Source organism: Gekko japonicus, unplaced genomic scaffold (assembly GCF_001447785.1).
Source record: "Gekko japonicus isolate JY-2015 unplaced genomic scaffold, Gekko_japonicus_V1.1 scaffold2356, whole genome shotgun sequence".
NCBI classification, from domain to species: Eukaryota; Metazoa; Chordata; class Lepidosauria; order Squamata; family Gekkonidae; genus Gekko; species Gekko japonicus.
In genome coordinates this window covers 40,637-61,767 of record NW_015169249.1, presented here as the reverse complement: position 1 = coordinate 61,767, position 21,131 = coordinate 40,637, and the positions used below count along the sequence as shown (strand labels likewise).

General features: G+C 43.7%; 1 protein-coding gene across 1 annotated transcript in view; it reads right to left on the bottom strand.

Moving 5' to 3' along the window:
* IMPG1 (interphotoreceptor matrix proteoglycan 1) overlaps window positions 1–21,131 on the bottom strand; it is a 146,461-nt gene that overhangs the window by 123,350 nt on the left and 1,980 nt on the right. The window contains exons 2-3 of the mRNA XM_015416486.1: window positions 2,190–2,356; window positions 1,953–1,981 (exon numbers count right to left, since the gene is read on the bottom strand). Of these exons, the coding sequence (XP_015271972.1) occupies window positions 1,953–1,981; window positions 2,190–2,356 (196 nt within the window). The remainder of the gene's footprint in view (window positions 1–1,952; window positions 1,982–2,189; window positions 2,357–21,131) is intronic.

Sequence of the window (21,131 nt, the reverse complement as noted above, 5' to 3'; positions counted from 1 at the left end):
CCAATTCATGGTAGTCCAGAGTGTCTCCTGTGTGGATGCTGGCTAGATGGTTGATAAGGCATTCAATTCACCGTAAGATGCCGTGCAGATCTTTTTAGCACCGTAGGGCCATTAAGTGGGACAGTACGAGCAGGGGAGGCCAAAATGGTTGGACAACTGCCACCTCAGCTGAAGGTCTGCTGAAACAGCTCCTTTTTACGGGCCTTGAGGAATTTAGGGCCCTGATCTCTGGTGGGAACATGTTCTACCAGGCCAGGGCCAGGGCAGAAAATGCCCTGGCTGAGGCTAGGCAGACATCTTTTGGGCTGGTGACTACCAAAAGGTGTTGATCTGCAGTGCAAGGCTCTCTGGGGCACAAATGGGGAAAGATGGTCCCATAGGTATATTATTTTATACCCTTCTGAGTCTATTGAAGTTAATGGAAATAGAAGGCTGTAACTTTTCTTATAATTTTACTATAAATCCATCATAGGGAAAGCCTATTACTTTTGTATTATAGATGTTCAACAAAATAGCAGATAAAGAGAGAAAGCTTGATTTTGCTAAAGATAGTATCAGTTGTTAAGGAGCGATAAGACAGAAATAACTGCTTCACACTGAAACAGGCTAAATGGGTTTTCAAAGTTGGGGCTATCCAACTCTCTAAATCATCACTTCTGTAAATGTTGGCTACCTGCTTCAGGACTTTGGCACATTCAAAGCATGCTTACTAAGCTAAGGAAATATCAGAAATCAAGCTGGAGTGATGGGGAGGGGGAACTGCAAGAAGAAAAGAAGTCTGGGCATCAAAAGGAAACCATGTTCTTCTCTCTTTTTCTCACCTAAAGATTTCCAAGGACGATAATTCCAGGACTCCAAAGTCATAATGTGGATATAAGTATGTTATTTCCATACAGTAGCCCTACCATAATCTTTCCTGCATGTTCTGATAGCTACTGAAGTTCACTTTAAGATCTTAAGGTTAGATCTTGTTAGATCTCAGAAACTAAGCAGGGTTGGCCCCAGTTCTTATTTGGATGGGGACCAACAAGGAATAGCAGGATTGCTATGGAGAGGCAAGCAATGGCAAACCACCTCTGAATATCTCTTGCTTTGAAAGTATCCCTAAAATGAGCAATATAATTCCTTAAATGACCAATCACTTAAATAACCTTTAAATGAGCAATATAAAAACATGTAATCCCATATACCAATTTCCATTAGGAACATTTGTACTTTGCTTAAAAGTGTTGCTCATGGGATTCTTCAAAGTTTGTAGTCAAATACTGCACTGCTCACCCAAGGTGATCACTTAAGTTGTTAAAATGATCTGTGTAATGAATAAGTAGGAGGATCTAAGAACTGACCCTTGTTTGCTCCACAAACAGGGTTTTTGGAAATGTGAATGAAAACTACTGAATGCTATATTTAAAATTATTTGTATAACAAAAAGAATAAACAGAAGCAACCCCCCACACCTACGTAACTTCAACCTTGATCTTCCCCATTACGTTTCTTTTGATGTTGCTGCATATTTATTTTTTTAGAGTGATTCCAGTTTGAAATATATTCAACCCACAACAGCTAATGCCTGAATATTCCTCTAAATGTCCCTGCCACAAGGTTGAGAACAAAACCTAAGATACATTGTTTGGAACATTACTATTCTGGACATTTCTGCAAAATTGATTAGAGCAGTAGAATGAATTAATTCTGACTAAAACATGAGCAGAGGATGGGTCTGAATCTTAGGTGTTTAGGCGTATCACTCATGAAGATTCTTCAAAGAGACCACATGACTGTATCAAAGCACCTGTGATAGTCTGCATGGCATACATGTCATCTACTTTGAATCATGGATCTTAAATAAACATGAGCAAAAGAATCCATTATTATAAATGTGCATACATTACATTTTGTTAATAAAAAGTGACAGCATCAACAGGTAAATACTATATTTTTGGTTTACTTACCTGTCCTGGAAAGCTCTATGTTTTACTCGCTGCAAAAAAGTTATTTAAAAAAGAGGAGAGGATTAGTTGTGAGTTTATTCAGCCACAAAACAGAAAGCCCCAATTCTTTATGTTGCCTTTTATTATATAGTTACTCATTCCAATGTCATTCTTAAAAAAACCCTTTTAAAAAGCCCAATGATGACTTTTTAAAAGAGATATTGCTCTGGGCTGGAAAATGCATCCCTCAGCTCTTACCCGTTGAATAATCTCCAGATGCTCTTGAGAATTACTGAAGTTTTTCCCAATGTCAAATATGCAGAAAGTCTCTCGCTGGCAGGCAGCAACCCAGTTCTGATACTCTGTTGCATCTGGAATTCGGTCCAAAAAGATCCGGAAGGCTTCCCATACAGCTTCCTGGCAAACTGAGACAGCAGAATAAGAACACATGTGCTTTACTAAGCACAACTTTTTATCCAGTTTTGATAACAAAAATCTCAGTGAATCATAGAGTCATATAGTTGGAAGGGACCTCCAGGGTCATCTAGTCCAACCCCTTGCACAATGCAGGAAATTCACAAATACCTCCCCCCATCCCCAGTGACCACTGCTTTATGCTGGGGATGGGGGGGGGAAACCCTCCAGGATCCCTGGCCAAACTGTCCTGGAGAACAATTGCTTCCTGACCCCAAAGTGGCAATCAGCATTTCCCTGGGCATGTAAGAAAGAGATTATCTGACCCAGAGATCCTTCAGATGCATCATTATATCCCCCATCCACAGCTTATGTCCCATAAAACACTCTCCTCCACCAGTGATGCCTGTTGCTCTCCTTGCACAAATTTCCCCAATTCTGTGAACACCAGCATAATGCAGATTGCCTCCTCCTACTTTGGGAAGAGAAAGGACAATCAGTGGTTTTTGTAGGTAACAGCTTTTTCTCTTTCTGGAATCTATCAATAAGTACAAACCTTTTTCAACTGCTGACCGTACTTCATTGAACAGAAACTTTTTAAATTGTTTCAAAGATAATTGACCAACTTCTGTATTTTCTAAATCCATATCCTCAATTTGTCCTGCAATTAGTTCCTCGTTCTTCCCTGCCAGCATCATTTTATTATCTTTTACTCCAAGTCTTTAACTAACCGCATTCCAAAAGTTTGGAGAATCTCCTGTGCAGTTAGCTCAAGGGGGTCTTCACTGAGTTATCTAGAAATTATACGCTACTCACGTTCTTGACTTCGTTGTATATTGTGTTGATGAAAATCCAAAGTTAAAATGGGCGGTTGCAGCTGAGAACATGGTGAACCATGTTGTTCCATTCTTCACTCCTGTGTCAAAACAGCTCAGTCTCGCCCCATTCACCGCTGTTTGTGGGGCACCTGGTCAAGTTTCTTGCTGCCAAACCTCCCTCTGTGAGGCTTGGTGATCTCCCAATGTGCACTAGGACCCTGGGGGTTCCAAAAAAGCGATGAAGGACAGGGCTAGTCAGGAGCGTCCTGACTAAGCACCCACACATTGCACCATTGCCTGGAACCTCTGTAAAAATGCTTTTGAGAGTCTACAAAAAACAGGCTTGGAATGTACAAATGAAGAGGAACTACTACAGTCTCAGTGGAGTGCAGAGGATTTAAAGAGAGAACAAAACTATAACCAAAATAAGGAGATGCAAGACATGCCTTTTGTAGACATAAGGCAAATATCCGGAGAAGTGAGACTTAAAATTTTTTCCTTGGAGGTGGGACTGGCAAAAAGCGAAACTGAAGAATTAATGCAAGGAGAGACGTTTAAGGTGGCCAAAAAGGGAGCAAGATGCCCTTCAGGGAAAAGTATAGAATATAAAAGGGAAATGAAGACAGAACAGAAGAGACAGAAAAGGCAAAGCATGGAGGCAAATTAGGACACTTAAGTAAGAGGGTGTTGTTCTGGAAAATAAAATCACTTAAGTATGATTAAGAAGAGAAGGTTGTTCTGGAAAACAAAGCGAAAACAGGCAACGTGCGTTTGGAGACAGAACAACTTTTTAATATCTTTTATAATCTGCACGAAATGATTAGACATAGGTGATGTGTCCTAATGGCAGAATTGGCAATGTCTATTAAATGGTAGAATAATTGCCCAAATTGATAATTGTAAAAAAGGATGGCTAAGATGGAAATGGAATTCTTGTTTTTGATTTTTCTTTATAGCTTAAATATATTTTCTGATTATTATTTGCACTTGCATTGTATTGTCAACATAATTAGTAGAGGGTGGTAAAATGTGATTACATAATTAAAATAAGGAGATATTAATTATTTTAATGTAAATAATGTCAAAGTAATTAACAATAAGAAACACCAAGAGGGAATGAGATAGATGGTAGAAAGACTTTTGAACAGGAGGTTATATATAATTTATAAGAAGACAAATTAAAGACATAGAAAGACATAGAGGGAAAAAAACAGGAAATAACTGTTTATTTTGGTATATTTTCTTGGTTTACCAGGTTATGATTAAATACTGTACCGGGATATGATTAGAGTAGGACAATAGAAATATAAGGTATAAATTTTGGATACATATTTGAAGAAGAAAAAGAGAAATATTATAACTTTAAAGAAAAGAGACAGGAAATAAGAAATTCAGGCTTGTTATTTGACTGCAGTTTATAGGAAACTGGAATATGTTTAAAAGGAACAGAAAAATAGAAGGAATAAATCAATTTGGATTTGTTTATAGATAAAAGGTACTATGGATGAATTTATGCTTAAATAACTGATTGTTGTTGGTGTTATGTTATGTGTAAGATATAGGTGTTAAGATGGATTTTTAAGGTTGTGCGATAAAATACTAACTGATTATATTTGTATAAACACCAAGTAATAGAAATGAAATCCTGATGAACTTTATATTTGGGGTGGACATAATTTTCTTTATAGTTATTGTCAGAAATATGTGCTGAAATGTATGTTGATCTTTCTTTAGTGAAACGTTTTGTATAAAATGATATGATTTACCTTTGTTTACTATAGTAAAACCAATAAAAAGATTATTAAAAAGTACAAACTAGTTAGGAGAGAAACTCTTCTGCTTCTAGGAAGAAAGCCCTATTGAATTCCAAAGGCTGCCTGATAAAATTCCCTAGTATGTACACTTTGGATTATAGCCTTACCTTTGTGATACTTAGTACATTTACTCAGCAGAAATTTTGTATGAGTTTGCTAGGGTTTTCTTCGAAAACTATTCCAATAATCAGGTGTTCAGATAATTGAGACTGAGGTTTTGTCAGGTCTTGAACAGACCTTGCTCCTAGCAACATTCTCTTGGCAGTGATTTGTTTATTGAGAGATAAAGAGGTTTCAAGCATAGACGAAGCTTTGTCAGAACTGACTCCCTTGGTGTCAGTTCTCTTATTATACACAATTCAAACAATCCCCCCAGTAGGTCAAGCACACATTCTTCCCATGGAAGGGAGGCCCTGCATATGACTACTCCCAGCAAAGCGGGTCCACACAACCACACCCACACACACACACACTCACATGCTCCCCCCTCCCAGCCAGAATGAAGCAGGACGATAAGCATTCAGAGCCAAATCAGATTGCCAGTTAAGAAATCCATGGCAAACGAGGCCCAAGTTCGACAGGTTTGCAAAGAACTACACCGATGAAGGGAAGGACTAAACTGGTGACAGCAAATTCAGGCTATGTACACATAGTTTTTCAAGTATTTGGAAGCACTTTGGTAGTGTCATCATTGCTACCTTTGAGTACACCCAGTTCATTGTGGTATCCCACCATACATTCTGGGGGATCTATTTTTGCAGTGCTTCAGTTCATATGATTTGGAAAATGTATAGCTACTGGGGGGACAAAGACTTCCCATTATAGTGGGGGACCTCCTGGCCCCTCACCTCTGCTAGCCACTGCTGTCTCGTGCAGCAGCAGAAGAAACTGTGGAAGACAAAAGTGACATTGCGCTGATGTCACTCTTGGTTGCATAACAATCCTCCCCCATAGCAATTCCCCCATATTACTAGATTTTTAAGGGGATTGCTGGAGCGTTCCATAGATTCCGAAAACCACTCCTAGGCTGTGGCCACACACACTAAATAATCCACTTTTAATCCACTTTCCAACTGGATTTTGCCAGTTCACACAGTAACATCCAATTGGAAAACTGAAAGCAGAAAGTCCTAGTTTTGTGACTGGAAGTGGCATCGTGTGATGCCTCATGACCTCTGGCTCCACCTCCAAAAGCTCTGGGGGATTCCCAGCCCTCAACTGCAACCCTAATTTGCTACTCCATTCCCACCCAAGGAATTCTCAGTGCTAATGCAGTAACCTACATTTTGGTGTGACCATGTCTGCCCCCTTTTGGAAGTAACAGTTCCCCCACTCTCCTGCCTGAAGAACGTTTGGATTTTTAAAAAAGAGTGCTTAAAAACTGTATTTAAGGAGATGAAAGGAGGGGAAGTATCTACTGATTCACACGGCTGGTCTTGTAGTACTTGAAAATGAAGTCGATAGCACAAGGGCTTCCGCTTCCTCACAGCAGTGCCATGCCACTTCAAAAGCATTGTCTTCGTTCTTTAAGCATATCTTGTTTCTCAGATGAGCTTTTTTCTTTGCAGCAAGACTGCCTCTCTCCTTCATTACATTTTTACAGTAACCAAAATACTGAAGTAGCTTCAGGTTGCCATTTGCAAAGGGAAATCACTTCCCGTCGCTCCACAGACACTGCCTGAGATAATCAAACTTTGGATAATGAGGGTTCTTGTGTACTGAACTGCTGTATGTCTCCTCTCTACGCTATGAAACTGATAAGCAAAAAGGCACTAATGTCCATAGGGTCCATTATGTGATACCTTTAGGGTTTTAATTCATGCTGAATTCTTTTATGCAGATTCCCCACTGAGTGACTCCCTCTTTGTATTTGTGTTCTAATTGGCTAAAAAGTTAAGGTGTTCTTTCCCAATGATGAACAACAACTACATGCCAAAACTGTAGCAATGGTGGAAAATAACAGCTCACGCAGCTGTGAAACAACTGCTGGTTCCTGTATCACTTGGGGAAATAACCGCAGCCACATGCAAAAAACAAAGAAGGCTGGGGAGAAGCTTCCTAACAAACACACAGTAGGCTGAAGATTGCCTGGCCCTAAGGAATGGCTCTGGCAGCAGCTCTGCTCAGCAGGCTCCATTGGCAGTCACTCACAATTAATAGGACAAGCACTACAAGGAGGAATAACGTGCCTGCAAATATTGAACAGCCTGCTGTTCAAAATTGAATGCATGCATGTCAGACTACACCAGCCTATTAATTCACTGCTAACAAAGAAAAGCCGGGAAATTTTGCTGCATCGCACAAACCAGTTTGATTCGCTTCAAAGGGAAACCAGGCACTTCACAGACAAACACTTATGTTGGAGTTCAATGAGCGTAACAAACCAAGGGGTTAAGAGATGGGGTGGGGGTCCAGTGGATCTAGTGTTTTAGCCTAATGTTCTGATGGATGGGAAGTTGCACCTGACCTTCTTCTTCTTCTTCTTCTTCTTCTTTTTTGCTGTTGTTTAGATTATTTTTGCTTAGGTTTGCACAGCATGGCTATTCAGTAAAACTTAGCCTAGAACATTTTTTCTTAGAAAAAGGTAATTATAATCCTGAAACACTGTTATAGCTCACAGAACACAGGCTATTGGTGTTTGTTGACTTCTTTGTCCTATTTCAAGGTGTTTACACAAAAGAAAAGTCCAGTGGCACTTTAGGGTTACCAACCTTCAGGAGGGGCTTGTGGATCTCTTGGAATGACTGCTGACCTCCAGATGACAGATATTTGTTCCCCTGGAGAAAATGGCTGCTTTGGAGGGTGGACTCTTTGGCAATATTCCCTGCTGAGGTCTCTCCTCCACCGAAAACCTGCCTTCCCCAGGCTCCATCCCCATATCTCCAGGGGTTTCTCATCTTGGAGTTGGCAACCCTACTTAGAGATCTCCTAGAATTACAACTGACCTCCAGATGACAGATATTTGTTCCCATGGAGAAAATGGCTTCTTTGGAGGGTGGACTCTTTGGCAATATTCCCTGCTGAGGTCTCTCCTCTACCAAAAACCTGCCTTCCCCAGGCTCCATCCCCATATCTCCAGGAGTTTCTCATCTTAGAGATCTCCTAGAATTACAACTGACCTCCAGATGACAGATATTTGTTCCCCTGGAGAAAATGGCTGCTTTGGCCCTGGCTTGGATAGCCCAGGCAAACCCGATCTCATCAGATCTCAGAAGCTAAACAGAGCCAACCCTGGCAAGTATTTGGATGGGACACCTCCAAAGAATACCAGGGCTGGGAGGAAGAGGAAGGCTATCAAGCCACTTCTCTGAATATCCTCAATGCCTCATGTCTGCCTGGCTCTTCAGCTCTCTTTATCGAGCTGCCCAGCACTCTTTCAATATGGCTTCTATCAGTTGCACTACTGCAGGTCCTTTGTGCTGAGTCATGTTTATGTAGTTTTGTGTGATTTGGTCTGCCCTCCTGAGGATATTTTTGGATTGGTGAGGGAGGACATAAGGGAGGGGGTTTTTTTTAGTGGTGCCGAGGCATACTTGGTATCTGTTACTATGGGACAATTAAGCTGAGGGTTCATGAAACCAGTTATGATGATAGGAAAAGGACACATATCAGAAGACAGTTGTGGAGACATGTTGGGGCTCACCAGTTGTCAAATCTCTGTCCAGCTGAAAGGATGTGGATGAAGAGTTTTTTTAACTTTGACCTCTGTGTTATGCATTGCCAGGTCAATCTCTCTTATATATGATCAAGTGTTAGAGAATAAGGTGGATCTGGGTTTCCTGACTGTCTATATGAAGAAGAGTGCATAACTATGTAGCAAATTACTACAGATGGGTATGCAGTGCTTCACCAACCTGGTACTGTGGGATGGAAGAGTAAGAGTTGCTATGATTCTCTAGGAATCTCACTCATTTAGCAGATTCCATGTGCAAAAGTTGCTAATTTGTAGAATGTGTATCTTGCCTTGGGTGCTAGAGGTGGTTTGAGGCTCCTGTAAGTATACTTCCAGCATCTGTGCCAACGATGCCTGGCTGGGTCAGGATCAGGACTTTATGGCTATTATCGCAACCATGAATCTGTCCCAGGTTGTTTTGGGCCCAACATGTGAAAGAAGTTGTCATGATCATGGTCCTATTGTGGTGTGGCCTGCAGGCTCAAGGGAGGCCTAGTGGCTCCAGGGAAGCCTGTACTGGAGTGGCAATCAGGACCTACATTTCCCAGGTTCCCTCTGGACCCTGTGATTGGCTAATGGGATTTTGGTGGGGAAACTACACCAGCAGGGGAGCAGAGGGTGGTGCCTAGGAAGAGGAGATAAAAGGCTTTGCCCAGAGTGGGCAGGTGTTCTCTCTCAGAAAGCAGGGCTGGTGAAGCTGCTGCAGACAGAGGGATCCCTCATGCAAAAAGGGTAGGGTTGCCAAGTCCAACTTCGGAAATATCTGAGGACTTTGGGGGTAGAGCCGGGAGACCTTTGTTCAGATCTACATTTTGCATGATGCTTATTCGGTGATACTGGGACAGTTAGATTTGAGTCTAGTGGCAGATTAGAGACCAACAAGAGTTTCAGGGAATAAGCTTCCAAGAGTCAAAGCTCCCTTTGTCAGGCTGGGTGATATGGCCATTGTTGTGAGGTCAATATAAAGGAAGGGAGATTGGAGGAAGGGTGGGATAAAGAGGGGATTGAGAGAGAACATGTGAGCAGAGTCCACCTTGGGTATTCGAAGAAATATTTGTGATTGTACTTTTTGTGATTGTACTAGTACAGGCACCTTCCCCCAGGGCTTTGCCAAGTCCTGAGGGGAGAATTGGTGGAAATTGGTGCAACTTTATATATGAGTTCTGGCATTTTAAAAAACAAAACAAAAAGGTACTGCCTGAATATTTATTTATTTATTTATACATTCAATTTATATACCGCTCTAACCTAACAGGTCTCTGAGCGGTTTACAGTGTTTCCAGATTCCCCTAACTAGGGCCACATTGTGTAGGGTAGTGTCTGCCTACCAGCACCCGGGCTTGTTGTTTTATCTGGCGTCTTTGTTCCGGCGTGAATGTATATTAAAAATGCAAATAATGTATTTTATGGATATACATCAGGACTGAAAATACCTGAATTAACATCCCTAGTCATCAGTATGCTGAAGATCCCCAACTCCTTTCACCTGGGTCAAGTGAGATAATGCAGGTATTGAACATACATTTGGGGAAGCAAGGAGCTGGATAAGGAACAGATTTTCTCACTTCTTGATTTCTTGGTTGTATATTTTATCGTTACACTGGTCTTACCACTATATGGTATTTTAAATGATACTTCCAGCCTAATGTTTAGTTGTGTGTTCTGGCTATTTTATATTGCTGTTGGCTGTTATGTTACTTTTTTTATTTGTAAATTTTTGGAAACTGCCTTGAAAAGTTTTTTGGCTGAAAACTAGTGGGTGAATATTTCCAAAAATTAAATAAACATCTTCTTCCCTTTACTTATTTAAAAGCTTCACATCCTGCTTTTCCTAACAGCACTATAATGCATGCAATTAAAACTGAAAAAAAAACCACTCAGAAAAGTAAACAGCAACAAACAATAATGTCAACTAGGGATGTGCACACAAAAAAATTGGATTTTTTTTTTTGATTTGGATTTACTGAGTCCGAAAAATTTCAGTATTTGCCGATATTCCCAAAACCCAGTATCGATATGATACTGGGGTTCAGGAACTATCGGACTAGCCGAATAATTTGACTCAATTTTACCCTATGGGGACTGTCCCCATAGGGTATAATAATCCCCCCTTGAAGGGGGGGTTTCCTATCACTGAAGGGAAGGCGAATTGCCTTCCATTCAATAAAGGGAGCATGCCACCTCTGCAGTTCGACTTGAGGTTTAAAGTTTAACCACCACCCCCGAGTCATGCCAAGACAGACGGGCTGGGGAGGGGCCTGGAAGGATTGGAGAGGCATTTAAATGCCTCCCCGGGTCTTCCTTGGCCCACCCACCGAAGTGGGCAAGCCAGAGAAGGTCTGGAGAGCACCCTAAAAACCACCAATAAACATGATACCACCACACACCATCAAAACAATGCTACAAAAGAGAGACTCCACAGGAACCCCTCCAGATGGTCACAATGCCACACTGGATCTCTACATAGAATACTTTCACCATAGGATCCAAACCAATGTGATCAACAAACAACATTGTGTACAGCAGAATCTCTACCATACTGAAAGGAAGGCCAGAGACAGTCTCAGGAACAATCCAGATATTATAAAGAGGCAGATAAAGGTTGGAGCCATTGTAATCATGAATAGATCAGACTACATCCAGGAGGCTCAAAGACAACTCTCAAATACTGCTTTTTACTCAAGCCCCACACAGGAATACAGAAAAGAACTAAACAAGATTCTAAAGGAATTACCCCTGAACATTCAGGAGCAAATCCTTTAAGACACACCACAGGAACCTCAACCAGGTACCTTTGATCGTCTACCCAAAATACACAAACCCAACAACCCAAGATACCTCATTGTTTCAGGCACTGTCACTTTGGGGCAATCTAGATATATGGACTCTGTTCTAGGACCGTATGCCATCAACACTTCTAGTTATGTTCACAACACCACAGACTTTCTGAGGAAAATTCAGTCATTGAACAACCTTCCATAGAATATTATTTTAGCCAGCATGAATGTGGAATCTCTGTATACCAAAATCCCACATAAAGATGGATTACAAGCCATAAGGAATATGATTTCTGACAACTCCACAGCTGACCTTGCCACCAAACTTGCCATTTTGTTCTTACCCATAACCACTTCAGATCTGGTGACAACTTGTTCCTTCAGATCAATGGTACAGCCATGGGCACTCACATGGCCCCACAGTATGCTAACACCTGTATGACTGATTTGGAACAAAGCTTCCTAAACTCCTCCCCACTCATACCTCTCTTATACCTGTGATACACTGATGACATTTTTATTGTATGGACACATGGTAAAGAAGTCCTGGACATATTCTACCAGGCATTCAATAAATACATTTTCTGGATGCTGCTGTAAAATTACACAAAATTACACCACCTTATACCAGAAACTTACTGACTGACAAATGTACCAACATGCCTCCAGCTACCATCCTAAACATACCAAATGATCCATTGTATACAGCCAGGATCTACATTACAGCTACATCTGCTCCAAACCTACAGACAGACATTCTCACCTGAGGGATCTACAACAAACCTTTTTGAAACTAAAGTATTCACCTGATGGTCAAGAAACAGATCAACCAAGTCAGAATGGTACCCAGAGAAAACCTGTGGCAAGACAGGTCCAAAAGAGACAATAATAGAACACCACTAGTACACATACAGCTCTCTAGGGATGGGCACATACCCGAACACCGAGCTAAAATCTGGGCCGAACTTTGCCTTTTTTGAAGCTCAGATGGACCAGCTCGAAGGTCATGTGTCTGGCCACCCAAGTGCATGAGCATCTCCCGCCCAGCTTGGAAGTGTTCGGGCACTTTCGTCAGAGAAACCCCACCCCTGCAGTTTCGCATGGAAAAGCGGATGTGGGTGGGTGTCAGGAGGGGGGCAGCCCCCAGCCCCTCCTGCCTCCTTCCCCCTTGGCCCGGAGAGAAGAACTCCTGAGTACTGACATGAAAAAGGAAGCAGGGGCCCTCCTCACCCCTCAAGAATCCCTATCAGAGGGATGAGCCCAGGGTGTGCACCAGGGACAGGAACACAGGGGGTTCCTGCATTCAGGAGGGTACCCAAAGACAAGCCCCTTAGAGGGTTCCCTGGGGACCCTGGTCTCTTACCTCCCAGGCCAGTCTGGGGAACACTGACTGCCAAGGGGGGGGGGTTGGGGGGGTCCCAGAAAGCACCCTCAGTGATGATGGTCCGATAGGGATGAAGCTGGGTGGGTGTATACAGATGGTATGGCTATGGGATCCCATAGCCAAACTCCTCTGAAGTTGGGAGGATGGCACAGAGACAGGCGAAGGGAGGGTTAATAAGGGGAGAAGAAACACTGACCAAGGAGGATGACACTTAGCTCTTATGGAATGCCAGGGATGGTGAAGACGGAGGAACAAGGAAGGGCAGCTCCGAGGTCTGAGAAAGAGAGAGAGAGATGGGGGTCTGCCCAACCTACCCCAACCATGGACTCGGTAATAAGCACCAGATAGGCGGGGGTTGGTGAGGTAACCGACCTACCCCATGTGTCTGAGGTTCAGCAGGAGTGTCACGACAGCCTCCTGACCCTGGAATCCTCCTGTCCTCCTAGCACCTCACGAACCCCAGGCGACCCTCTCAGTGGGATATTCCAGCCACCGAGGGACCAATATCAAGCATCCAAGGCTGATAGGCATCTCTGATTTCCAATCAGAGATGTCCATCCTTCTCCTTCAGAATGGGAAGGGAGGTGTTTAGATTCCCAGGCGGCGCATGACCGTTGTGTGTTTTGCATCGGGTTCTCTGCAAGTCTAGTGCTCCTTTTGCATGCGGAAAAATTTCTTGGTGTTCTGGGACTGGAATGAAAGGCTCCAGAATGGAATGACAGCCCCTGGAAGTAGCAGGAGTGTTCTGGAACTTGAATGACCGGCCTCAGGATGGAATGACAGTCTTTGGGGGGTAGCAGGAGTGTTCTGGGACTGGAATGACAGGTCCCAGAGTAGAATGACTGGGGATAGCAGAAGCTTCATAGCCTGGGGGTAGCAGAAGCATTCTGGGACAGAATTGACAGGCCCCAGAGTGGAATGACAGCCCCTGGGAGTAGCAGAAGCATTCTGGGACTGGAATGACTGGCCTCAGAGTAGAAAGGTGCTGGTTATTACCTTTAAAGCCCTTTATGGCCTGGGACCTGCATACCTGAGGGACCACCTTTCCCCATATGTCCCCCAGAGAGTGCTGTGATCTGGACCCAGAATCGGCTGGTCCTCCCAAACATCAAGGAGGCCAGGCTTGTGACAACAAGGGCCAGGGCTTTCTCGGTGGTGGCTCCATACTGGTGGAATGAGCTCCCAGAGGAGATCAGGGCCCTGTGGGACCTGTTACAGTTCCACAGGGCCTGTAAAAGGGCGCTCTTTCACCAGGCTTTTGGAGCCGACGCCACCACTGCCACCACTGACATCTGAAAGTTACGGAGAGTGAGCCCGACCCCCAGGTTCCCCCCAAGTATAGCCTGACCCAAGTGCCTTGGACATCTGAAGGAGACTAAGAAGCAGATTTACTAGCACTTTAATAAGCTGTATAGTTGCGGTTTTAAACTTTTGTATTATTGGATTTTATGTGGTATATTGAATTATTATATTGTATTGTTTTATATTGTGCTGTAAGCTGTCCTGAGCCACCCTTGCTGGGAGAGCGGGGTAAAAATATAATGAAATAAATAAATAAATAAATAAATAAATAAATAAATGACAGTCCCTGGAAGTAGCAGAAACCTTTTGGGACTGCAACGACAGGCCCAAGAGTGAAATGACAGTCCTTGGGAGTAGCAGATGTATTCTGGGACTGGAATGACAGCCTCCAGAGTGGAATGACAGCCCAGGGTAGCAGGAGCATTCTAGGACTGGAATAAGAGACCACAGAGTGGAATAACAGCCCCTGGAAGTAGCAGAAGTGTCCTGAGACTGCAATGACAGGCCCCAGAGTGAACTGAGAGTCCCTGGGGTTAGCAGATGTGTTCTGGGACTGGAAGGACAGGTCCCAGAGTGGAATGACAGGCCCTGGGGGTAGCAGAAGCATTCTGGGACAGGAATGATAGGCTCCAGAGTGGAATGACAGCTCCTGGGAGTAGCAGAAGCCTTTTGGGACTGGAATGACAGGCCCCAGAGTGGAATGACAGCCCTTGGGACTAGCAGAAACATTCTGGGAAAGAACTGACAGGCAATACAAGAAAAAAACTGTGTAAAACAGCTAAGAAAGGAACAATGTCTGTAATATCAGTATTCAAAATACAATTACACATAAATTTTCTACAGATATCCAACAGGTAAGTAATAAGCTCCAGAGTGCAATGGCAATGTTCCTGGTGGATTGACTTTTCTGCTCATTCCTAATGGACAACCACCCACCCACCCCTTTTCAGCCTGACTCGCTTCACTCTCTGACCTGGGAGATCCTTCCTTGCCCTTGCCAGCTGGCTCCCAACTGTCAAACCCCTTTCTGGGGGGAATTGCTAACTGCCCTTACCACTGGCTGTGGGTTTTCCCTGCCAACCCCCCACTGTCTTTCTGCCTGGGTTGCTCAAGTCTCTGACCTGGGAGTTCTCTCTCTTCTCTGGCCAGCTGGCACCCAAACGTAAAACGCCATTCATGGGGGAATTGCTAACTGCCCCTACCACTGCCTGTGGGTTTTCTCTGTTATCACACCACCACTGTCTTTCTGCCTGGGCTGCTCCCATCTCTGACCTTGGAATTCCTTTCTTGACCTGGCCAGTTGGCACCCAACTGTCAATCCCCTTGCTGGGGGGAATTGCTAACTGGTCACGGATGGTGGCCCAAACATGTATAAGGCTGCCAAAAAAAGCCAAACTCGGAAATGTTGTTTGTATGATGCACAAGAGTCACCTAGTGGTGAAGGATTCCCTTGGGCTGGGGAGTAATGTCATGGGTGGGGAGGGCACCACCAAGATCAGTTTCCTGCTGGACAACTGCCGGCGCTTGGTGGGGCACTTCTCGAGAAGCATCAGAGCTTCGCAGCTGCTGAGAGAGAGGCAGGGTGAGGTGGATGAGATGGAGCACGTCCTCCTCCAGGATGTCGGTACCCAGTGGAATGCCACCTACACCATGATTGCCTATTTGGTGGAGCAGAAAATGGTGGTTCAGGACATCTTGTCCTGCATGTCCATCCAGCAGAAAAGAACGAGCTGAGCATCAGCTCCAATGACTGGCTGACACTCCTAGATGGTGCGCATCTTGAAACCATTTTAGGACACTACCAATGTGCCCTGTGCCCACACGGCCAGCTTGGGGCAAGTCATTCCCCCTCATTTGTGGGCTAGATCAGGTGATGGAGTCTGTGCTGCAGCCAGGCCCCAAGGGAACTGAGGTTCTCCCTTGAGTCAGGGCCCTGGTCGACAGGTTGCACAAAGGTATCGAGGAGTGCCTGCAACCACTCTTTGAGGAGTGGAAATTCAAGCTGGTGTGCATGTGTGACCCCCAGGTCAAGGGAAACATCACCCTTTGAAACGCACAGCTTCATCAGTGGAAGTGTGAACTGTGACACCGGGTGTGGGGGTTTCAACACTGTAGCTGGGGCCAGAGACAGCTGCGGGAGGTGGGAGATGATGAGGTGGAGGAGGACAAGGAGGGGGGGCCAAGGAGAGGGAGGGGAGGAGTGGGGAGATTAGGAAGAGGTAGAGGTGTGGAACAGCAAGGAGGATGAGGTTGTGGAGAGAGAGTGGGCCCCCAGAACTAAGAGGAGACGGAACGAGAATCAGGAGTTCTCAATGTCCGTCATGAGGTGGGAGATATGAAGTGCTGGTGTGGGTGCCAGGCATGTGATGGAAGAGGATTCTGCTGAAGTGATGGTCCACGAGTTCCTGGCTTAGCCCCCCCAAGCCTGCCAACCCGGGCCCACTCGAGTACTGGGCATGCAAGACCACCATATGGCCTGACCTCGTCAGCATGGCCACCAATCTGCTCTCCTGCCCTCCCACTAGTGTCCAGAGCGAGCAGGTGTTCTCCCATCTGGGAAACATCCTTTGCCCCCATCGATCCCGACTCGACCCGACTAGGGTTGATGAACTGTCCTTTCTGAAGGTGAATCTACCCATGCTTGGCAACCCTGTTCTGGACAGGGTGGATTGAGACCATAGTCTCCAATCTTCCGTCCTCATTCCCTCCTTCCCCTCTTCTTCTAGGGGTGATCCCAGCATGCAGGTCATGGGGTGCATCCCTTAGTGCTTGGGTGGGAGGAAGGCTGCTTCTGCTGGGAAGGGTTGGGCTTGCCCCATGGTGAATACCCATGATGTCAACATTGCCCCAAAGAACCATTTGGACCATGATCCTCCTCTTCCTCCTTGCAGCGTGCTCCCTGGCAGGAGAACCTGAAATGAGACCTGTTGTGTGTGAAAAATGCCCTCCTCTCTTAGCACCCTCTGTCCACCAGGGAACCTGAAGCCATATGTTTGTCTGATGTGTCCCCTGTCTCAACTCCTTTGTGCACACCAGGAACCCCCCCAAACAAGCTTAAAAATTAGCACTGACAGACATCCCCTTCCTCTCTTGGGGCATACCCCGTGCCAGTCAACCTAAGAGGAGATATCTGTTAGAAGTGACCCTGGTCCTCAAAGTCTCCCCACGCTCTCCACCAATGCTTCCTCTAAGCTGTGGAGTCTTGTAAGCAAAAATTCTACTTTGTGAGCTACTGGCTTTAAAGTTATGAGTGAGTGATTTGGCTACTGCATAAATTAGTTTGTCTGGAGTCATCCTTCCTGAGCGAAGGCAAAAATGTGTGAGCCTTTCTATTAGCAGAGCACACATTAGGGGAAAAGATATATAAGGGTGAGTGAGTGAAAGAAACAGAAGAAGAAGGGAGCACAGAGCAAACCCTCATTCATACATTAGCTGCAATTGAAGCTTCCATCATTATCTCCATTTCTCCATCTTCTCCTGTAATGATCCAACAATTCTAGGTATTGGAATTTACCAGCCAACATATTGGATTCCATCAGCCTTTAGCTAATCTAAATGCAGCTGGACTGTACCATTAATGCATGTTGCTACATTCTGAAAATGAAAAACTGTAGAATCTGAAGTGTGTGTATGGGCATAAGAGTGGGAAATCAAATTTTCTGAAATTAATATAACTTTGCTAATTTTTTACTTTCAATTAACTTTCCCGAATTATTCCAAATGTCAGATTGGTTGGAGGGTTTGGGGGGGGGCTTAGAAAGAATTATTTATTGAATTTCTACCCCGCCCTCCCAGCTAAGACTGGCTCAGAATGAAAGTCTGTTGAGGAAGGAAACAAAAGTGAAAAGGAGGTGTGACTGACAGTAAATGATTAATGCTGTAACCCAGTCTGAGAACCTTGAGTGACAGGGAATTCAAATGGCATTCTTCAGTTGAGAGTTTTGGTTAGGAGTTGGGAGTTGACAGTTAACAGTGAGAGAGCGAAGTAGACCGTGAGAGGATCTAGAAGGACCCTGAATTAGGGAAGTGGGATGTGTAGCTATTCCCTGACAAGACTGAGAGAAATAGTCAACAGACAGAGGTGATCCCTAGCCAGTGGATAAAGAAGGAAACTTGAGCTTGTGTGAATGCTCCTACCTTCACCAACTTTAGTGTCTGTGAGACCAAGAAGCTTATGCTTGTTTCTGAAAGCAGAGACTGCCAAGAAATCATTCTCCTCAAGTTTTAAAGACCTGTCTGAATAACAGAAGAGGTTTGTGACAAATTATCTGGGGTTTATTTTATACAAAGTTACCTCATTCCTGTTTCCTGTTCACCTCATAAATCCTAAACCTGATTCCTGCTTGATGATTTCTCTTCAAAGTTTTGATTTACCATCAGCCTCTCATGTGTCATTACCAAACAAGGACAAAAGAAGGATTTTAGTCTCTCCCGTTAGTTCCCTAGGTTGGGTCAGCATTTCCCAATATACATTCAAACGACCAGGTGGGACAGCCAGAGAAAAAAACAAAGAAGGAAGAAAATACAGCTGCTCAGCTATGAACAAGATAAAGGAAATCCTGTGAGGGAGGGCAAAATCTTCATAAGAGGTAATAAAATTTAGGAAATGAGGACAGTGAATGTAGCCTTTAGTAGAGGCACATTTTTTCAGGTTTCACCATGGGTATCAGGGCTGCGGTGGCTCAAGTGGTTAAGACACTGAACTGCAGACTGGAAGGTCAGTAGTTCAGCACTTTGAGACCTGAGTGCCGCATGATGGAGTGAGCTCCCGCCTCTGGTCCCAGCTCCTGCCAATCTAGCAGTTTGAAAGCAAGAAATTGCAAGTAGTTAAATAGGTACCGCTTTGGTGGGAAGGTAACAGCATTCCGTGTGCCTCGATGTCTAGTCATGCCGGCCACATGGCCACAGAAATGTCTTTGGACAGTGCTGGCTCTTCGGCTTGGAAACGGAGATGAGCTCCGCATCCCTAGAGTTGGATTCAACTGGTTCGAGCAAGGGAAACCTATCAGGCTTAAACCCACTAAATCTTGCTGGATTCCATTACTACTTCACTTCTGTCCTAAAATTTACAACACAGTCCACTGTCAACATCCCAAGATTACTACTTCAGGGTTAATAATTCCAGATTGCTAGCTGTGTTAGTCTATTGCAAAATGAAACTGCCATGGCACATTAATGATAATCAGAATTTAGTCCATCACAAGCTTTCATGATTTAGAGCTTATTTGAACTGAGCTCTGAGTGACAAACTTTATTTCAAGGATATTATCTGTTCTGTAGCTAAAACAGGCAGGGAATCCCAGGACGTTTCTGCCATATCGTCTTGTTAATTATCTTGAGTCATTCCCAATCCACCAGTTCACACACTGATAGCAGCATCAAATCATGGTAATTTACACTTGTAGATGATCTATCATAGATCAATCACAACAGATAGAACTTTCAAATTGGCAAAACATACTTCTTGCCGTGTGAGATGGTTTGCACATTTGGCTGAGATACAGCAACGGTTAGACTTAAACTGCATTTCTATGCATAAATAATGAGAATGAGCCCTATTAAACACTGTGACAGCTACTTCTGAGTAAACATGCATGTTTTAGAATATTTCTTAACCACCTCTCCAGAAATCTGTTTGAGTTTGCTTACAACCATTTTTTTTAAAAAAAATTGAATCCACAGCAGTTAAACAACATAAAACCAAGTAAAATAAAATATTAAATAATCTTAACAACAGCTTAAAGTACTATATAAGGAGAATAGAAATTAGTATATCAATAGCAAAATAATAGTTCACAAAAAATAGGGGCAATATAGGCTTCACAGCGCTGAGAAAACAGGTCAAGAAAGAGCAATCAAAGACCTACACAAATAAAATTATTTTTACCTGATGCCTAAAGAATATTAACCTAGGCACCAAATGAACTTCTGAGTGGAGAATGTTCCATGAGTGAGGTACCATCACTGAAAAAAGCCAATCCTTGGCTTCCCCCACCCCTCTTCTATAGCAAAGGTTGACATTATCTTAATGGTACAGGAGAATGGTACAGGAGAAAGCTTCCAGTATCCTCCTTGTAAGCCAATTAAGGACTTAAAGGTAAGAACCGGCACTTTGGATTGTGCCTGAAAACAAACTGGAAGCCATATGATCAGATGGTAAGAGATGTACAGGGAAGTATGGATTTGCCTTTTATTTCTCTACAGAATGGTGATCTCTACACAGAAGAGATTACAACCATACCGTTCTTTACATATTCATTTCCCATGGGATCAACACTAGGGGTGCACACTTAAAAAACCTCTGTTTTGGTTTTGGATTTCAATACAGTATGGATTGTTATTCTGAATAATTGTAAACAAGTTCCTTACTGTCAAACTCTGCTCTTCTTAGTTTGCCATGGTGGTGGTGGTGGGGAGAAATTCCTAAGGGCGGGGGGAGCAAATGCTGTGTGTGTGAACCATGCTATCATAGAAGCTGTAACTTTTCCTGAAGAAGCCTTCCTCCCAGAGGAACGCCCCTGAAGCCTTTGACGCCAGCTTGCTAGAACAGATAGTGGGATCGTATATTTCTGGGGTGGGGGGGTAGACAATGCAACGGCTAGGTAGGATGGATGTGAAGTGTGATTAGTCATTCCCAGGGGTTTCATTTGAATTACCTATATCTGTACCTGTACCCACCAAAATCCTGAGTTCTGACACAGTACTGTTCTGGTCTGGATCATGTCTATATCTCAATAAACAGATCACTGCCAAAGAGAGTGTTGTTTAGAGTAAGTTGTCCAGGAGCCTGACACACATAGTTGAAACCTCATGGTTCACCCAGAAGGCATTCATTAATTCTGAATCTGTGTACCCAGATACTGTACCTGGCAGGAACTCAAGTAGCTTATAATCAAAGTTTAAAAGATAGTTAGTACATGAAAAAATAAAAAGCCACTGCATCCAAAAGTAAACCCAACCCACAGAACATACAAAAGAAAAGGTCAGATAAAAGTTACACAAAACAATGACTAGACAT